The sequence below is a fragment of the Nicotiana attenuata genome, unplaced genomic scaffold (assembly GCF_001879085.1).
Source record: "Nicotiana attenuata strain UT unplaced genomic scaffold, NIATTr2, whole genome shotgun sequence".
Taxonomy (NCBI): Eukaryota; Viridiplantae; Streptophyta; class Magnoliopsida; order Solanales; family Solanaceae; genus Nicotiana; species Nicotiana attenuata.
Genome location: NW_017673384.1, coordinates 114857 through 130466, shown reverse-complemented (window position 1 = coordinate 130466; position 15610 = coordinate 114857). Strand labels below are relative to the sequence as shown.

At 35.0% G+C, this 15610-nt stretch overlaps 2 protein-coding genes across 5 annotated transcripts; one reads left to right on the top strand and one right to left on the bottom strand.

Moving 5' to 3' along the window:
* Nucleotides 1-1436: 1436 nt before the first annotated feature.
* Nucleotides 1437-8670, top strand: LOC109216228 (transcription initiation factor TFIID subunit 10). Of its 3 annotated transcripts, none has more exons than XM_019380365.1 (7): nt 1437-1579; nt 3270-3411; nt 3527-3591; nt 4425-4487; nt 7351-7408; nt 7468-7521; nt 8253-8670. In XM_019380365.1, exons 2-7 carry the CDS (start codon nt 3304-3306, stop codon nt 8331-8333), a joined length of 429 nt encoding a protein of 142 aa, XP_019235910.1. In that variant the 5' UTR covers nt 1437-1579; nt 3270-3303; the 3' UTR covers nt 8334-8670. The 3 variants fall into 3 exon arrangements, with proteins under 3 accessions (XP_019235910.1, XP_019235909.1, XP_019235911.1); XM_019380364.1 differs by having other exon boundaries at nt 3209-3411; XM_019380366.1 differs by having other exon boundaries at nt 1438-1579; nt 3209-3411; nt 7471-7521.
* Nucleotides 8407-15256, bottom strand: LOC109216227. 2 transcript variants are annotated; one of them, XR_002066461.1, is made up of 5 exons: nt 15066-15256; nt 11810-12751; nt 10172-10208; nt 9553-9869; nt 8407-8873 (listed from the first exon to the last, which is right to left on the bottom strand). XR_002066461.1 is itself a non-coding variant. In XM_019380363.1 (4 exons), the coding sequence occupies exons 2-3, from the start codon at nt 12670-12672 to the stop codon at nt 10172-10174; spliced, it is 900 nt and encodes a 299-aa protein (XP_019235908.1). In that variant the 5' UTR covers nt 12673-12751; nt 15066-15256; the 3' UTR covers nt 9415-9869. The 2 variants fall into 2 exon arrangements, 1 of the variants encoding a protein (XP_019235908.1); XM_019380363.1 differs by lacking the exon at nt 8407-8873 and having other exon boundaries at nt 9415-9869.
* Nucleotides 15257-15610: the final 354 nt, after the last annotated feature.

Sequence of the window (15610 nt, the reverse complement as noted above, 5' to 3'; positions counted from 1 at the left end):
ATTAATAATCCAAAGAAGGATGTAGATAATTTGCTTTAGTGTAAAAAAAAATAAGAAGATCATTTGGAAAGTTACAAGATATTATACAAAGAAAAAATCAAAAATAAGAAAAGTCAATAAAGAATTTGGAAAGTCATAATATGATTCATATGTATAATATCTTTAATTTTAATAGAATGATAAAAACTAGAAACAAAAAATGAAAAGAAAAAACTTAAATTAGTAAGAGATAATTTGAAAAATATAAATTTATGGTGAGGATAGTTTTGTCATGAATAAATTAATTTTCTACTTCTGCTTTTTGGAAGAAGCTAGAATTTTCTGCTTCTTCCCAAAAGCAGAAAAAATGCTTCTGCTGCTAGCCAAAAGTACTTCTCTGTATTGGCCAAACAGCTCAAATTTTTTAAGAGCTACCTTTTTTTGGGGGAAAAAAAGTACTTTTGGCCTCCCAAAATCTTGGCCAAACAGGCTCTAAATCAGTTTCAGCACTTAAAAATGTTTTTCATCACCTAATGCTTATCAGCTATTTCAAATAAGCTAATCCAAACGGGCTCTATCTGTTATTTTATTTTGGGAAACTTACACAAATGTCCCAAATAAATCTCAACTTACCAACCTCTAGCCATTAGTCATAGACTTACTAAAACTAGCCAACAAAAATTAAAAAAACAAATAATAGGGTTCTTTCTCTCAAAGAATCACATGCAAAAATCACCTTCTATATTTTAAGCGTGATTAGCAACACTAGACACAAGACGTAAATGAAATTTCATGGATGAGGTAGCAAATAAGGTGATGAAATACAAAAATATATACAATATTCTAAAAATCTAAACAAAAAAGGAACTTTTTCAATGGGTATAGTCGAAATTCGTTGAAAATATATAGATAAGTCAATATACAAAATTTGAGGAAGATTGGAGGTGATTTGGACTGGTTTTGTATCAAAATTCGTAATTAAATCAAGTTCAAAAAAGTCTTCTGCGACACATGTATCACGCATGTATCTCACATACAGGTATACATAGAATACATGTGATACACAATTGATACAAGTATGATACATATGTGATACACAAATGATACACAATATGATACACATCATTTTTTTCATGTTCAGTTTTTACTTCGAATTTTCAATTCAAACAACCTCAAAACTTCACCAAATCATTCCAAAATTGAGATTCAAGCTCCTTAAATTGTGCCCAATCTATTTTAATAGCACCCACTCAAAACAAAGCAAAAATTTGATATTTTTTTGTTACAAATAGCTAATTGGCTAATTTGACTAATATTAATAATATTTTATCAATTGGCCAATTTTTATAATGAGCTACTTATAAATGAACATAGCTGGTAATTTCCCTTTTATTTTTAAAAAATCTGTATAGGTCTGATTGGGTCTGATTCGGCACACCTTTAATTGAGTCTTAATTTAGGTTAAAAATACCGAAAATACACGCCTGGTGCTCCTTTTCTCTCTCTTGACATCAGGCTATTTCTTCTAAACCCAAAACAAATTTCATCCTTCACACGTCTCTCTCTTCAAGGATCAAGCAGCCACCGAATCTTTTTCTGGGTAAGATTTTGAAAATTATACTTGGAATTCTCCATCTTGTTTCCACTTTTTAATGGTGAATTTCAGTTTCGAGTTTAGGGTTTAATAAAACCCCTTTTAAAGTACGATTGAGAAGGGGCTAAACTAGAAGGTTTTGCTTGCCTCTTATTTGAGTCTTATTCTCACTTTTGGATATTCTATTTTGATTGAATCTCTGAATTTCTGTAATTTTTCTTGATTTCGTTGACATCCCGATTCTCTAAATCGTAAATCTTAATTGGGACGTGTTCTATATTGTTAGCAATGTTTTTTTCTCTTTTGCAGATTCACATAGCTTTTGTTTTCTTCAAGAATTGCATATTAGTGACTGAAATTCAATTTCTCTAGTTGAAATATAAACCGTAATTGGTGTTTATGAAGCGTCCAAAATTAAGAAACTTTGCTATGGCTAGGATTCGGATAATGAAGTTCTGTGTTGTTAAAATTAGAGCCGCTATAGTTTCATATTTGGCTAGAATTGGGATAATGTATACATAAGTAAGATTTATATTTCAGTGTTTTCTGAATATTTATGTGCTATTGCTCTTGAATTATTCATCATATGTTACATGTTTTATAATTGAACTTGTTTATTCAAGAATAGCTTCTTTACTTCCTCAATTTTTTCCTATTTTGTGTTTAAGATCATACCATTTACTACATCTTTGCAATCTTCAAACAAATTATTTGCTTAGAAATATACAACTTATCTTCATGGGTGGCTCAAGGGTGAGGCTAGTAAAGCCTTCGCTTTAGGCCCCAAAAATTTTGAGGCTCCAAAAAGTGTTGTAAAATACGTAATAATATTTTAACTTAGACAATTCTGAACTTTGTAGAAAAAAGTATAAAATCCGTGTAAAAAAGGTTTTAAAAAAACAAAGAATATTTACCTTTTAACATAAAAAATATTCTAGAACTTCGAATTAAACTACTCAAATCTTTATATTAGCAAATAAAGTTTTTTACATCAAGATCCAAGGTAATGCATTGCAAACATATGGCTAACATCTTACTAATTTGAATTAACACTTGATAATATAAATAATAATATTACTAAATGAAGCTAAAAGTTATATATCTTGTATGAATACTTTACATTCAAAATATTTTTGGTTACATTTCGTTACTACAATTGTTGTTATTATATATAATTTTCATTTATAATTCAAATAGTTTAACAATTGGATCTTACATAAAATATTAATTTATATCTTATAATATTTCAATTTATCTCAAATAATAACTTTTTTGTTCAAGTTAATATTTTCACTAATTGATGTAATATTTAATCATTTTTTTGAATTGTATATGTTTATATATATATTATAAGATATAAATTAATATTTTATGTAAGATCCAATTGTTATATGTTGAAAAACAAACAATCTTAATCATTCAGTGTTCAGATCTGCATACCGCATCTTAATATTCAGAAGTGCATTTAGATTCAGACGTCTTAATCTTAAAAAAAAAAAACGAGGCCTTACCCACCCAAGTAACAAGCCTTAATATTTCTCTAAAATATAGATATTCACCTTAAATACAATTCTATTTGTAACACTTTTCAATTTGTCTCCAATTTTCCTCTTCCCTTCAAATTCCTTCACAAAGCGAGCGTTGGAAAACCTTCTTACCTCTGTGGTTTCGTACCTCCATTTTACCTCCGGCGAAGTTGAAACTCTGAACGGCGCCGATCCGCCGTTGAAATGAACCAGAGTCAGAGTCAGGGGGGTCAGCAAACGAGTGAAGGAAGACACGAAGATGACACTGCCCTCGCCGATTTCCTTGCTTCCTTAATGGACTATACTCCCACTGTCAGCTCACTTTTTCCCCCTTCTCTTTTTATCAGCAGTTATTTTCAATCTCGTGCAATTTTAGGTCTATATAATTTTACATTCTGTTTGTGATGGTTAAAACTTTTTTGATCAGATTCCAGATGAATTAGTGGAGCATTACTTGGGTAAAAGTGGTTTCCAATGCCCTGACGTTCGATTGTATGCACTCTCTTCCTCTCTTTCTTTTTTTCTTATTTATTTATTTTGCTGTTAGTCCTATTTAATCTTTTAAGTTGCTCTTAATATTATTCATAGAAAATTACAAAAAATACTAGGAGATTTCTTTCAATCTGCCTAAGTCTTGGTGGGCAGAGCTACCAGGTACCTATGCTGGTGACAGGTAACAGGTACCCCGTGGAATAGTCGAGGTGCTCACAAGTTGGCCCTGACACCACCGTCATTAAAAAGTACTAGTCATAGAAAATTTGTTCCTTGTCGGATTGCACAAAAAAGAAGAAGAAGAAACTATCTTAGTATATGATTTTTGTGGTTCTTGGATGATTAACAATTTTTACTAGGTTTATCTTCTTCTTTAAGTTACTAAATAATAGAGGCGGATCCAAGATTTGAACTTTATGGATTCAGAAAGCCACCGAACAGTGAACACTCTGGCCATTAGAGTTACTGTGTTCGAAATTTAATATTTGTACGTATTTAGTAGATTTATTAACACATATACGTAGTCTGCGCTAAAATTGTTGCGTTCGGCTGAATTCGTAGTTTATACTGTACATCCGCGCTTAAGTTCCTTCCTTTTGATTTTTAAACAATTCTTTTTTTTGTGGTTTGGCAGTAATTTTTTGTAAAATTAATGTATATGTGATTTGGGTTCGTATTTGCTTCCTTAAATAGTTGTAAATTTGAAGAGTTGTGGCACTTGATGTTTCTTTTGGCAGGAATGTGTGTTTCAATTTTGCTGTTTCATCTAACTTATTTGTTTTGAACATTGTATTGTTACATTGAGTCATTGAGTGTCTCCTCTGTATATGCAGAATAAGGTTGGTGGCAGTTGCCACACAGAAGTTTATTGCAGATGTTGCCACTGATGCTCTCCAGTATGTTCATAAAATTCTGTATCTTTCTTATTCATTCCCCCCCCCCCCCCCCACCACACACACACAAAAAACTTTTATTAAGCTGCTAATTCTTCAGCATATTGCTCACTCTGATTGTCTCATACTTCTCGAGGCTTCAACACGATTGTTCTGCTGGTTTAAGTGTTTGCCATTCTATGACACTTCTATTGTTAAGTTTCAAAGTGTTTGCCTTTGTCCCCTAACCTTCCAAAAAAGAAAATTGATTAGGCAGGGGGTGTGTTGTCCAGTAGTGCAAATTCGAAAAAACATAGAAAATTGTGTGGATGCTGTTAAGTGCAATAAAAAGCAATCCTTAGTGAAAAGATTTGCAAATGAAGAATGTGTAAGCAAGCAAGAACAAGTGAACGACTACAATTATCAAATTCATGGCAGAGGAATTGAATTTTTTTAATTATGCAAAATATATGTAGTAGAACTCATTTCAAATTATTTTTTTCAATTGCAAAGATGCATTATTTTAATTTTCTAATTCAAACTAATTAGTTGTTTTATACTACATTTATAATTTCTTATTCCTAACCTTTAAAAGGATTTCTTCGTAATTTTTTCTTAAAATTAAGAAAAATACATAATTACCCCATTGGGGTTGTAGCTAATTGTCAGATACACCCTTTAACTTTGCAGGAGCCCTATGATCCCCTCGTATTTGTTCAAAGTATAGTAAATATCTCTTTTTGAGCTGACGTGGCACCTTTAACATTTTGCACGCTATCATAGCGTGTGAGAAGTAAAAAATTTCCCCAAATCTGGTTATTTCTCCCTTTTTTTCCTTTGACTTCTTCATTTTTATTTGCACCCACTTTCTAGTTATTTCTCCATTTTCATTTTTCTTTCTTCTTCATTTTCTTTGTTCACTGTCAAGTCATTGTTCAATATCCTTAATTATGAAAAGGATTGAAGGTGAAGAACGAAAATTTAGTTGTTGGGTTTTGAAGAACCGAATTTAGTTGTTGGGTGAAGTATACTGTGGTACTATTTTTAAAGTCCAAAAATCAAATCTGGAGTGGAAATTCGGGTTACTTACTGTGGATTTCGAACCGCAAATTTTGAACTCCATTGCGGGTTCTTCGAAAGTCCGATACAGGTGGTTTGAATCCTCAAAGTTTAAAAAAATTGGCTATTCAAACCTTCTGGGAGTTGAAAGTTGAAGCTACATTTTGAGGTTACATTGATTTGAATGTCTGAAACTTGAAGAAAAGCGATCCGGCACTGATGTAATTTTGAAGCTCAAAACTGAAAAGCCATCTGCCATCTTTCTTTGGTGGTGGTGGCTTTGTAAAGATTTTTAGAAATATGGATGAATTACTCAAAAATTGGTACATTAAATTACGAGTAAGAAATCTGGAAAAAAATTGAGTATAAGCAATTTGCAATGGCGAAGATGAGAAAGAAGATGGCTAGTTGTTGCAATGTGACATAGAAGAAGAGAAGAAAAGAAAGAAAAAGAAAATAAAAATAAAAATAAAATAAAAGATAATGTTAAATAAATAGTGAATACAAAGAAAATATAAACAGTAAAACAAAAAAAGAAAAAAGAAAAACACATGTCAATACATGATTGGTGCGTGTCATATATTATTTTGGTTGAAAGTGGTGCTAACCACGGAAGGTGGTATTTATTATATTTTGAACAAAGACAAGGGGGTCATAGGACCTCCGCAAATTTTGAGAGTGCAACTGGTAAAGTGGGACAGCCCCAAGGGGGTAATGATGTATTATCCCTAAAAATTACTAATATATATCACTTATAATCATTGGTAGTGTCAGTGTCTCCCTCATTAAGATAAGAGGACATGGGCTCAAAGGTGCATTTCGGAAGATATCCCTTAAAGCCTTGGTGCTTGCATTGAAGTGCTGCCTAGCAAGATGAAGTGTCTAGCTTACTTTACACGTAGTTTTGAGTTTAACCTTGTCTCAGCGTGCTTTTAACAACATTAGGATTACATGTTAAACTAAAAAGTATTCTTAGCTAACTAGTTCCAGAGAGGAAGATAGTAATTTTCTTCCGCATGTTAGAGTGCCCCTTATTTGCAGCATCTGATCGTCTTTGCCACCTAGTCTCTTCTTAGTTGAAAATAAAATTTGCAGGAGTGCATCATGGCTTGTAGTTACCTTCTAGTATTCTATCCTTTTTTCTACTCGAGTTTACTTTTCTCTAGGCTACAGGAATCCATATTGAGTAATAAGGGAGTTCCTTGTGTACTATGCAGAAGTTCTCTTGGAATTTTTTTTTAAGCAGTTAAAATACCATTCTCTCTTAATTAAACTGTTAAGCTCCTCCATCTTTTAGTCTTGCAAGTTTCTTTAGATCCCATAGGATTCCAGGAAGAACTTAGGTTCCAATTGTGATACTTCTGAGAATAAAGTATGGCCTTATCATTGGTAGAATCAATAAGGGTTTGAGATTGGTGTCTTATCTATCATTAATGTTCCAAAGAATTGGAAATTTATGAAAAGAGTTGTTGCAATGGCAAAGCAACATAATGACAGTGGTTAAAGGCAGGAAGGTCGATGAAAGCTGTGGATATATTAGGAGCAAGGTATATCCCCTTTGGTATTCTGTGTAGAGACTAGAAATAGCGTTGAAACAACAAAATGACAGTGGTTGAAGGCAGGAAAGTTGATGAAGTTGTGGGTAGATGTGGATAAAGGATAACCCCATTCTTTGTGTTGAGACCAGAAATAGAGTTGAATTTCTTGTGGTGAGAGTTGAGACCAGAAATAGAGTTGAATTTCGAGAACTTTCACATGTTCTTGGTTTATGTTTCTCGGAATCCGAGCTTCTATTAGATAAACTTTCTTGTTTCTCACGGTGATGCAGGCATTGCAAGGCAAGGCAGTCAGCTATTGTCAAGGATAAAAGAGATAAGCAGCAAAAGGTGCTTCACAGATTTCTCTTTTCATTTGCCTATTTTTATTGGTTCTAACTCTGTTTTAGCAGGACAAACGACTTATCTTGACGATGGATGATCTTTCAAAATCTCTACGAGAGGTAAGCAATCGGATTAGAATCATTGTTTGCTCTATAAAAAACAGAAAAAAGTTAACCCATCACTGTAATTTCACCTAATATACTCTTAAGCAGTCTCCTGTATAATGCTTTTTGAGCAATAGTTCTTTGTTGAAGTGGTATATTCATTACAATTGCTTTTTCTTTTCTAAATGATTTTGTAGTTAAATAGTTGTGTTCAGTTAGTACTTTGAGAGCTAGTGAGCAGATCGAGATATAAGGATGAAATTTAATCTCCATGCATAAGCTGTTTTGGCAGAATCTGCTTGCTGAATACTGCTTGATCTGGATGTTTTTCCTCCGTGAACTTGAAAAGTGATGATTCACATTGTATACAATCATCTGCGTCTATGAAGTTTTTGGTCTATAGATCTTTTTTAAAATTTAATGTTTAGTTTAAATTTTTTGGTAAGGTAAAGATTTTATTGATGCGAGCGGACAATACACTATGGGTATGTAAAATGTAGAAAACCTTACACAAAATATATGATTCTCTACCAAGAGCAACTAAATCATATATACCAACTAGGACTTGTTTAGAAGCAAAAGACATGCTCTCATGGGTAGAAAGGTGTTCTCCATCCCTTTAGAACCTCTGTTGTTTCTTCCTCTCCGAAGGTTGTCCTTGATATCGATTCAGTGTTATTCTTGCATATCTTTGGTGTTTCAATTTGCTTACTATGGTTCGCTTTAATTTTTGATTTGCATTGCAGTATGGTGTGAATGTCAAACATCAAGAATACTTTGCTGATAGCCCGTCTGCTGGGTTAGATCCTGCTTCAAGAGAGGAATGATGTATTGCCTGCCTACAAATCTCTGTAAGCACCTTCATCGTCTTCTGATGGTTGCGAGGGCATTGTCTTGTCATCTTCTAGATATCTCTAAAGCTATATATGTGTTGAAGGATACAACTTTTGACTACTTTGTATCTGATTTACTTATCAATGTTAGCTGTAGTTGCCACAATTGTTGGATTGGTAGTTTTGAGGTTCCTTTCGTGGTAGCAACAGGAAGAATATCGACAAGTAGTGCAGGAGCTTAAATCAGCTTCGGACTGGTTGATGAATGTACACTATTTGGTCTAATTCCATGTGCATAATTGATAAGAAAGAATCCATTGGTTTATCATCATCAATAGTGCACTTCTTTTATTCCATTGATGTTTGTATGAATGAAGAGTTACAAGAATCCATGTTTGGTCTCCCCATGTCATTTATGACCACCAATATTTTCCTTGTTAATAGTGACCCTTTCTTTTGGGAGCCTAATTGTGTTGGCTTCTTCATCTTGCGGTTGTTTGTATCTGTTTCATTCGGGTCTTTCCTTTGTAGAACCTGTTGGGAGAAAATATATACTATTAGTAACACTGTATATGGTGTGTTCTTTTGGTGTGCGTTGGAAAAAATTGATGGGAGGGAGGAGCATAGAATCTTCAACGAATTTAATGGCCATTAAACCAGGATGGCCTCTTCTCGCAAAATACTTGATTGACCCGTAACTGTTGGATCAATAAAATCTCATTTGATCAACTGGTGAATATAAGTGGAGTTTAATGGATTGAGAGATACGAAAATTTTAGTGCACATTAACATGTCAACTCATCACTCAACCTAAAATTGAAAGGACTATCGTTTGATCCTCAAAGCAAACTTTAGAAGTGAGTTCTGACCTCTTTTGGTTGAAGGCAAGTTGGTTCAATGCGAGAGTTGGGAGGGGGATACTGTTTAATAGGAATGGTAACTCAAGCGTACAAAAGCAATGATGTTATATTTGTGAAATACACTGTTAACTTAGATGAAAAATGTCTTGAGAATGTCATCGTCCTTTAATAACTGAAAAGTGAAAACTTAGTATTAACATTTGCAAGCTGCATCATTGCACAAGTTCCAAAATCATTCATTCAACTAATTTATCAATATCCATCACCAATGAGAAATGCAAAACTTGATACTATAAACAAATCATTATTGGATGGGAAAAAAAACAAATAATTATTGGAGAGGTACTATTTACCGTTTTTTAGAAACTCCTGAAGGAACTAAAGCAATTGGCAGTCTGCAAAAGATGATGATAAACTGATTCAAAAGGTCACTAAAACAGAAGTTAAATTATCCAAAAGACTATCTACGAAGCCTTCAGTTTATCATGAGCAAGCATCGAGCTTACAATCGTTTGCACCACAACTACATGAACAAGTTTTATCCTTTCCCTCTTCACTCCATAGCCACTACTCCACCAGGAATACTTGGGAACACTTCCTTCTTTGAATGATGCTAGTTTTCGAGCAAATGAAGATACACTTCAGTCTTTCCAATGGATCCTTACTAACCCTACAACGTGCAAAAATCACCCGTAAGAAATGGAGCAATCTAGTTACTGGAGCAATAGGAAACATGGATTGCATGATGGAAGTCGGAGCGAGCCATTAAATTGGCTCACTCTACTGGGGTTGGAGGGGAGGGAGAAGGGGGAAATCCAACAGCCTCCTGACCCTTTTCCAGGTGCAAGCCATTTCCACTGTTGTTCCTGCACCTAGTTCTAATATAAGGTACTACTTAATGAAAATAATCCATGTCAAACAGACTATATGAATCAGCAGGGAGCGCTGGAGTTCAATTACAGTAGTAGTTACCTAATTGTCATAGAAGCGGGAACGACGCCTTCGGGAACTGTACCACAAAAGAAGGATGAAGGAATAAGTATGGTGAATCAGACTGAATAATGACAAAGAAACTAAGCAAATTGGAAAAAGCAATCTCCTTCATATGTGCCATTTCTATGCTTCAGCAATAGCAATTGCTTAAATTGAATCAGCCTATTGATGACCCTAATTCAGTTCCATTTCTGTGGTTAACTGTCTCTCCTCCTTTATTAGTCAGAAAGATGAAAAACAGAATGCCATTATCTCACCATCTAGGAAACACGGATTTTTTTTTTTTTTGCTACATACTAATGATAGAATCAATTTTCACTGTCTTGCTTTTTTGGCAACGAAAATGCTTGGTGAAAACAAATATAAAACTTGAAGTCACATTTAACCCTCCATTTTCTTCCCATATCAATTCTCTATAGTTCCCACAAGGAGGTTAGCATTAGCAAAAAAAGTAAAGGTAAGGGACAAAGATTCAGGCCATAGACAAACAATCAAATTCTCCTAAAGAAACTGCAATCGCCTGCAATCACATGAAGCTACTTTGATTGTAGATGGCTAGATGCCAATGAACGACGCTCAAAATCGTTGAGACGCTTAAACTTCTGAATGTCAGAACACCAAAATTAAGGACAAAGAACTTCCACAGTATCAAGAAGGGTCCCAATTTGTTAGCTAAATAATAGAAAGAGTGATGATGTCCAAGCATGGGAATCTTTGATATATACAGGTATAATGCATACAGTTGGTTGGTCACTGTAATTGGACATGGGGCTGAGTGAATGCCAATGCAACGTACTTTAGCAACAGTATGAGAAAAAGTAAGCCAACAGTTCCAAAGATAGGAGTTTAAATGCAACTATAGTGGAGTTCATACGCACAGAACAAGAAATTTCAATCCATCAATATGTATTCGTAAGCGTGCAAATGAGACAATCTAATCAGCAATTAACTGAAAGACTCAGAAAAGTTATTAAGAATTATTAAAAAGGAGAAAGAATATCTAGTGCATCAAAATGTGTGAGTAATCTGCTCAGAAAACATATGATGTGGAGTGCTGTTCGTTTGATTCTCAATTCACTAGAAGCAAACAGTGATCTGGTGAAGGCCACGACTACATAAGGGACCCATCAATCTAGAGCATGTCGCAATAAAAGCTTGACTCGAGGCGGTGTCTAATAGAAGAATAAAGGGAGCAAGGATTCCACAAATCATAGCGGACCAAATGAGAAAAGGATGGAAGCTTAAAAGGAATTTTGTGGGGCCACATAGACCCTACACCAGGGAAAAAAGTCTAATGTGCCACCAGACTTTGCCTTTTATCTGTTAGAAATTATACCCACTGCAGCTCTTTATTATCACCCCACTGCAGTTCTCACATGCTCACCCTATGGCATGTAAACTAGATGTTTGGATATTTCTTAATTAAAACAGGATTCCATATTTTGTTCAATCTTATAGGAAACAAAGATAGCAGCTTGAGGAATATCGTAATAGCTGAGATTCACAAAAATGGATTCTCACATTTTAGAGAGGCAAAAGCATTTCAAATCAAGATGAGCTTAAAACAAGGGTAGTGCATAATGTAAATAAAGGCCAATCTGTATAGAACTTACTGACCTGCGACTATCAGCTCTTCTCCTTGAGAGGCCAGCAGCACTTACAAGCTCATCATCAGTCTCGTCAACCCCATAATCTACATATTCTACAGATGTCACAGAACTCTCATCAGAGTTTGAAGCATCATAACCCAAATGGCGGTTTCCTCTTCTTGTATTACTTACTCTAGATCTTCTTCTGTTTCTAGACGTCCTAAAGTTATTAAATACCTGATACAAGATACATGATGTCCACCAGTTGCCTTCCGCTGAAGGGAAGTCCTCAAAGTCATCTTCAGAATTATCATTTCCATATTCAATCACATAATCACCTAAAACAACCCCTCGGGGAACTTCTGCATGAATAGTACTCAAGACGTCTATTATTTCAGAGGACTGCTGAAAATTTTCCCAATCAACCTGTCGAGCAGGATCTATTTTTGAGGGACATGCATGAGGGTGGTCAAGTTTAGCATGTTTCTGAAGTTCCAAATAGGTGCCCGTAAATCGACATTTATCCTCTTCACAACAGCGTTCCTTGACATCGAGATGTATGCGAGCCTTCTCAACAACAACCCATCCAGTAACTTCTCCCCTACACAAGGGGCAGGCAGCCCAATTCTTGCCTTCCGATTTTGTCATATCTTCTCTGTCATTGGATGTTGAAAGTAATTGTGACCCAGCTATCATCCGATGTGCTTGTTTGAAGCGTTCTAGACAGTTGGAGTGCAAATGATCCGTGTCACACAAAAAGGGCCTGCAACCCTTCTCGAAAGATGAGCACTGGAGGAGAACACCGTTGTGAGGGAAGTCCAAGCAAATGGGACAAATCACATTATCCCAGTTGGTATACAGTTCCACCTCCTCCATAGAGAACTTTATCATAGCCCCTTTCAGCGTGAAGTTTCAGTGATCGGAGAGATTAAAAACCAAGTTCCTGTCAGCATGCAGCATCTCCCTTCGTCTGGTCAGGATTAAAGAAAATTGAGCAAAAAAAAAAAAGAACTGTCAAATTATGCAAACAAAAGCAACGGTAGAGAATGAGTACGCCAAATATTTTCACTTAAAAACAAGCCTGAATTAAGCCAGGGTCAACAGCTAGATAGAAGAACACGCATATATCAGAACCGTTAAGAAAAAAAAGAAAAAAAAGAACACAAAAGGTGAGAGAAGAGAAGCTAATCGAGTGAAAGCTATTAAAACTCCAAAGGAAGACAATTGATTGATCACCAATTGCAACTTATCTCACAAAGAGCATTGAAAATATAATTGAGTAGAGGTAAAGAGATCCTTATATGACTTTTCTAGACCAAAATGCCATCTCCTTAATACATTGTCCCTTTCACCTCATAAATATACTCGTCATCAATTTATCTTTGCAATAACAATCAACCGAAGTAATGGTACGGAAAAGCTTCCGTAAGAAGATAGAAGCATTAATTCTTTTATAAGTAAATCCAAGTATTTAAAAAGAATTCATATATAAAAAGATCAAACGATCACTATTGAACTCAAGAACTCTTGAAATTTGCTGTCTTTGTTCTTCCGTATACAAACCAGAGAAGCAGAAGCATGACAAACTGCTTTTGACTGCATATATCCATAAAAAATGAGTAGAGCTATTCTTCCCCTTCCAAAAAGTTCACTGTACTATGACGGTCCTGCATCCAAATACTTTAGGGAAAGACTTGGCAAACCTATTGCCCTACCGGACCACTATTATTCCTAGAGATGTCTCCCAAACTTAGGTAGCCCGGTGCACTCAGCTCCCGCTATGCGCGGGTCCGTGAAGGGCCGGACCACAAGGGTCTAATCTACGCAGCCTTACCCTGCAATTATGCAAGAGGTTGTCTCCCAAACTTAGAGAATGTAACAAATTCCATAGTACTTCATGCTGAAGAATAAAGTTGTAATGAACTTTTTACTTTAATCCTTTTCGAAATTTAACTATTCAAGTAGAATCAATTGGCCAAGCTATTCCCTCGTGGTGATTGCCATGTTTAAGTATGACCATTTTGGCAGAGCAGCTCCCCAAAAGAAAACTTGCAACAGAAAGGGTTGTAATATGCGAGATCAATTGCTCATAATAAGATTCAAACAAGAATAAATCATATGTTAGCGGATATTTAGAGAATGGGAAAAGCAAGGCACAAAGCTTTTTAAGTTCTTCCAGATTAGAATAATTATGATCCAGTATGGACTTTAGATCTGAGGACGATCCATCAATTTCTTGAACTCCATAACAAAAATTCAGGCACCAGTTAATGGAAATAGATCTTGCCCGCCAATTAGGCAAAAACTTGATCTCTCTTCCATTCTCGAGCTTGAAGTTGATGTACCAAGAAAAACCTTCCCATCCCTATTTATTATTTCCAACAGATTCAGCCAATGAGATGCATGGACAGATAGCATAACGGAATCCCATTGTGCAGTTCAACAAATTCAAGTAGTAATGACCTCCTCTTGTGTACATCAGCATTGCCTGATTATAAGGAGCACAGTCAAGCTGACCTATTTTCCCGAAAACCCCTAATAACCAACTCCCCTATAAATTGACTTGGAGGTGTTCCCTGGTCCAAATATATTGAAACCGTACCTCATTAATTGCTTATCACTATATAATGCAAATTTCTACCATCCCGAAGACATAAATGGAAAGGTCCATCTTACTCACTGGTGCTTCACTTTGATCATTGAAGTGTATGAAACATATAGCAAAAATTAGAACGAAAATAAAACCTGCGACCTCTTACCTCTCACCAGCATAGGTACGGGGTAACTATGCCCACCTAAGACTTAGGCTGATACGAAGAAATCACCTAGTGGCTTTTTGCCTCCGATAAGATTTGGACCTAAGACCCATTTTATACACTCTCTATCTTTCAATTTTTTGCTTCCTCCTATCTCCTCTCACCTCTACTTAAATATCAGATTAATGAAGACTTCCATATAATATAAGGAGTACTAATTTTACTTCTTTACCCTATTTCCACCATTTCAACAATTCATAGAGCAACCCAAGAAAATCAAAAGTCAAAAGGGTGTGCTCAAAGACCAAAAATTTAAACGGGAAAGTGCTTTAAACAGATAAATATTAGCATCAACAAAGACACCCATATAAATTAATATCAAAGAGCACCCAAAAAAAGATCAATTTGACCTATGAAAAAAGTCAACCCATAGAATTCGAAAATTAAAACAGAAAATGGAAACAGTGATGGATCATTCAAAGACTTATAGAGCAAAAGAGTAAAAGATTTTATGGGGACGGATCAAACCTGATAAATTTTGGAAAGAAATCAAGAGTACCCAGAAGAAGATTGAAGAGAGAAATAGAATAATATGTTGATGAGAGATGCTGAAAAGAAGCAAATGAAAATGAATACAAAAGTCAGTAATAAAGTTCTACAATGTGAGGTTTTGTGTTTCTTTTTCTTTTTCTTTTTCCTTTCTCCAAATCCATTTTGATCTAATCTTGGAATAATAATTAAGTCACGTTTTTTTCCTTTCAATAGTATACATACTTCGTTATGTTTTGATTTCAGTGAAGTTAACAAAAGCTAAAAGTTTCTGGTTGCCAAATAGTCAACCTTATTTGGGTCATTTTTTCAATAACTAAGACAGAATTTCTTTCTCTTTTGGCACCAAGTGTGAATTAGAGTTCTACTTTTAGACTAAATTGCAAAATTGAGGGTAGGGGTGGTAAATAAGCGGGTTGGGTCGGATATGAACGGGTCGAAAACGGATAATTCAAAAATGGATAAATTATCCGACCCAACCCGTATTTGAGACGGATAAAAAACGGGTTATCCGGCGGATAATA

Excerpts from the sequence above, each read along its gene's own strand:
- LOC109216228 (XM_019380365.1), top strand. The coding sequence starts at position 3,304 with ATGAACCAGAGTCAGAGTCAGGGGGGTCAGCAAACGAGTGAAGGAAGA. Across the intron at positions 3,412-3,526 it reads TAATGGACTATACTCCCACT|ATTCCAGATGAATTAGTGGA; the intron begins GTCAGCTCACTT and ends TTTTTTGATCAG. Across the intron at positions 4,488-7,350 it reads GTTGCCACTGATGCTCTCCA|GCATTGCAAGGCAAGGCAGT; the intron begins GTATGTTCATAA and ends ACGGTGATGCAG.
- LOC109216227 (XM_019380363.1), bottom strand. The coding sequence starts at position 12,672 with ATGATAAAGTTCTCTATGGAGGAGGTGGAACTGTATACCAACTGGGAT. Across the intron at positions 10,209-11,809 it reads AGAAGAGCTGATAGTCGCAG|TTCCCGAAGGCGTCGTTCCC; the intron begins GTCAGTAAGTTC and ends TTTGTGGTACAG.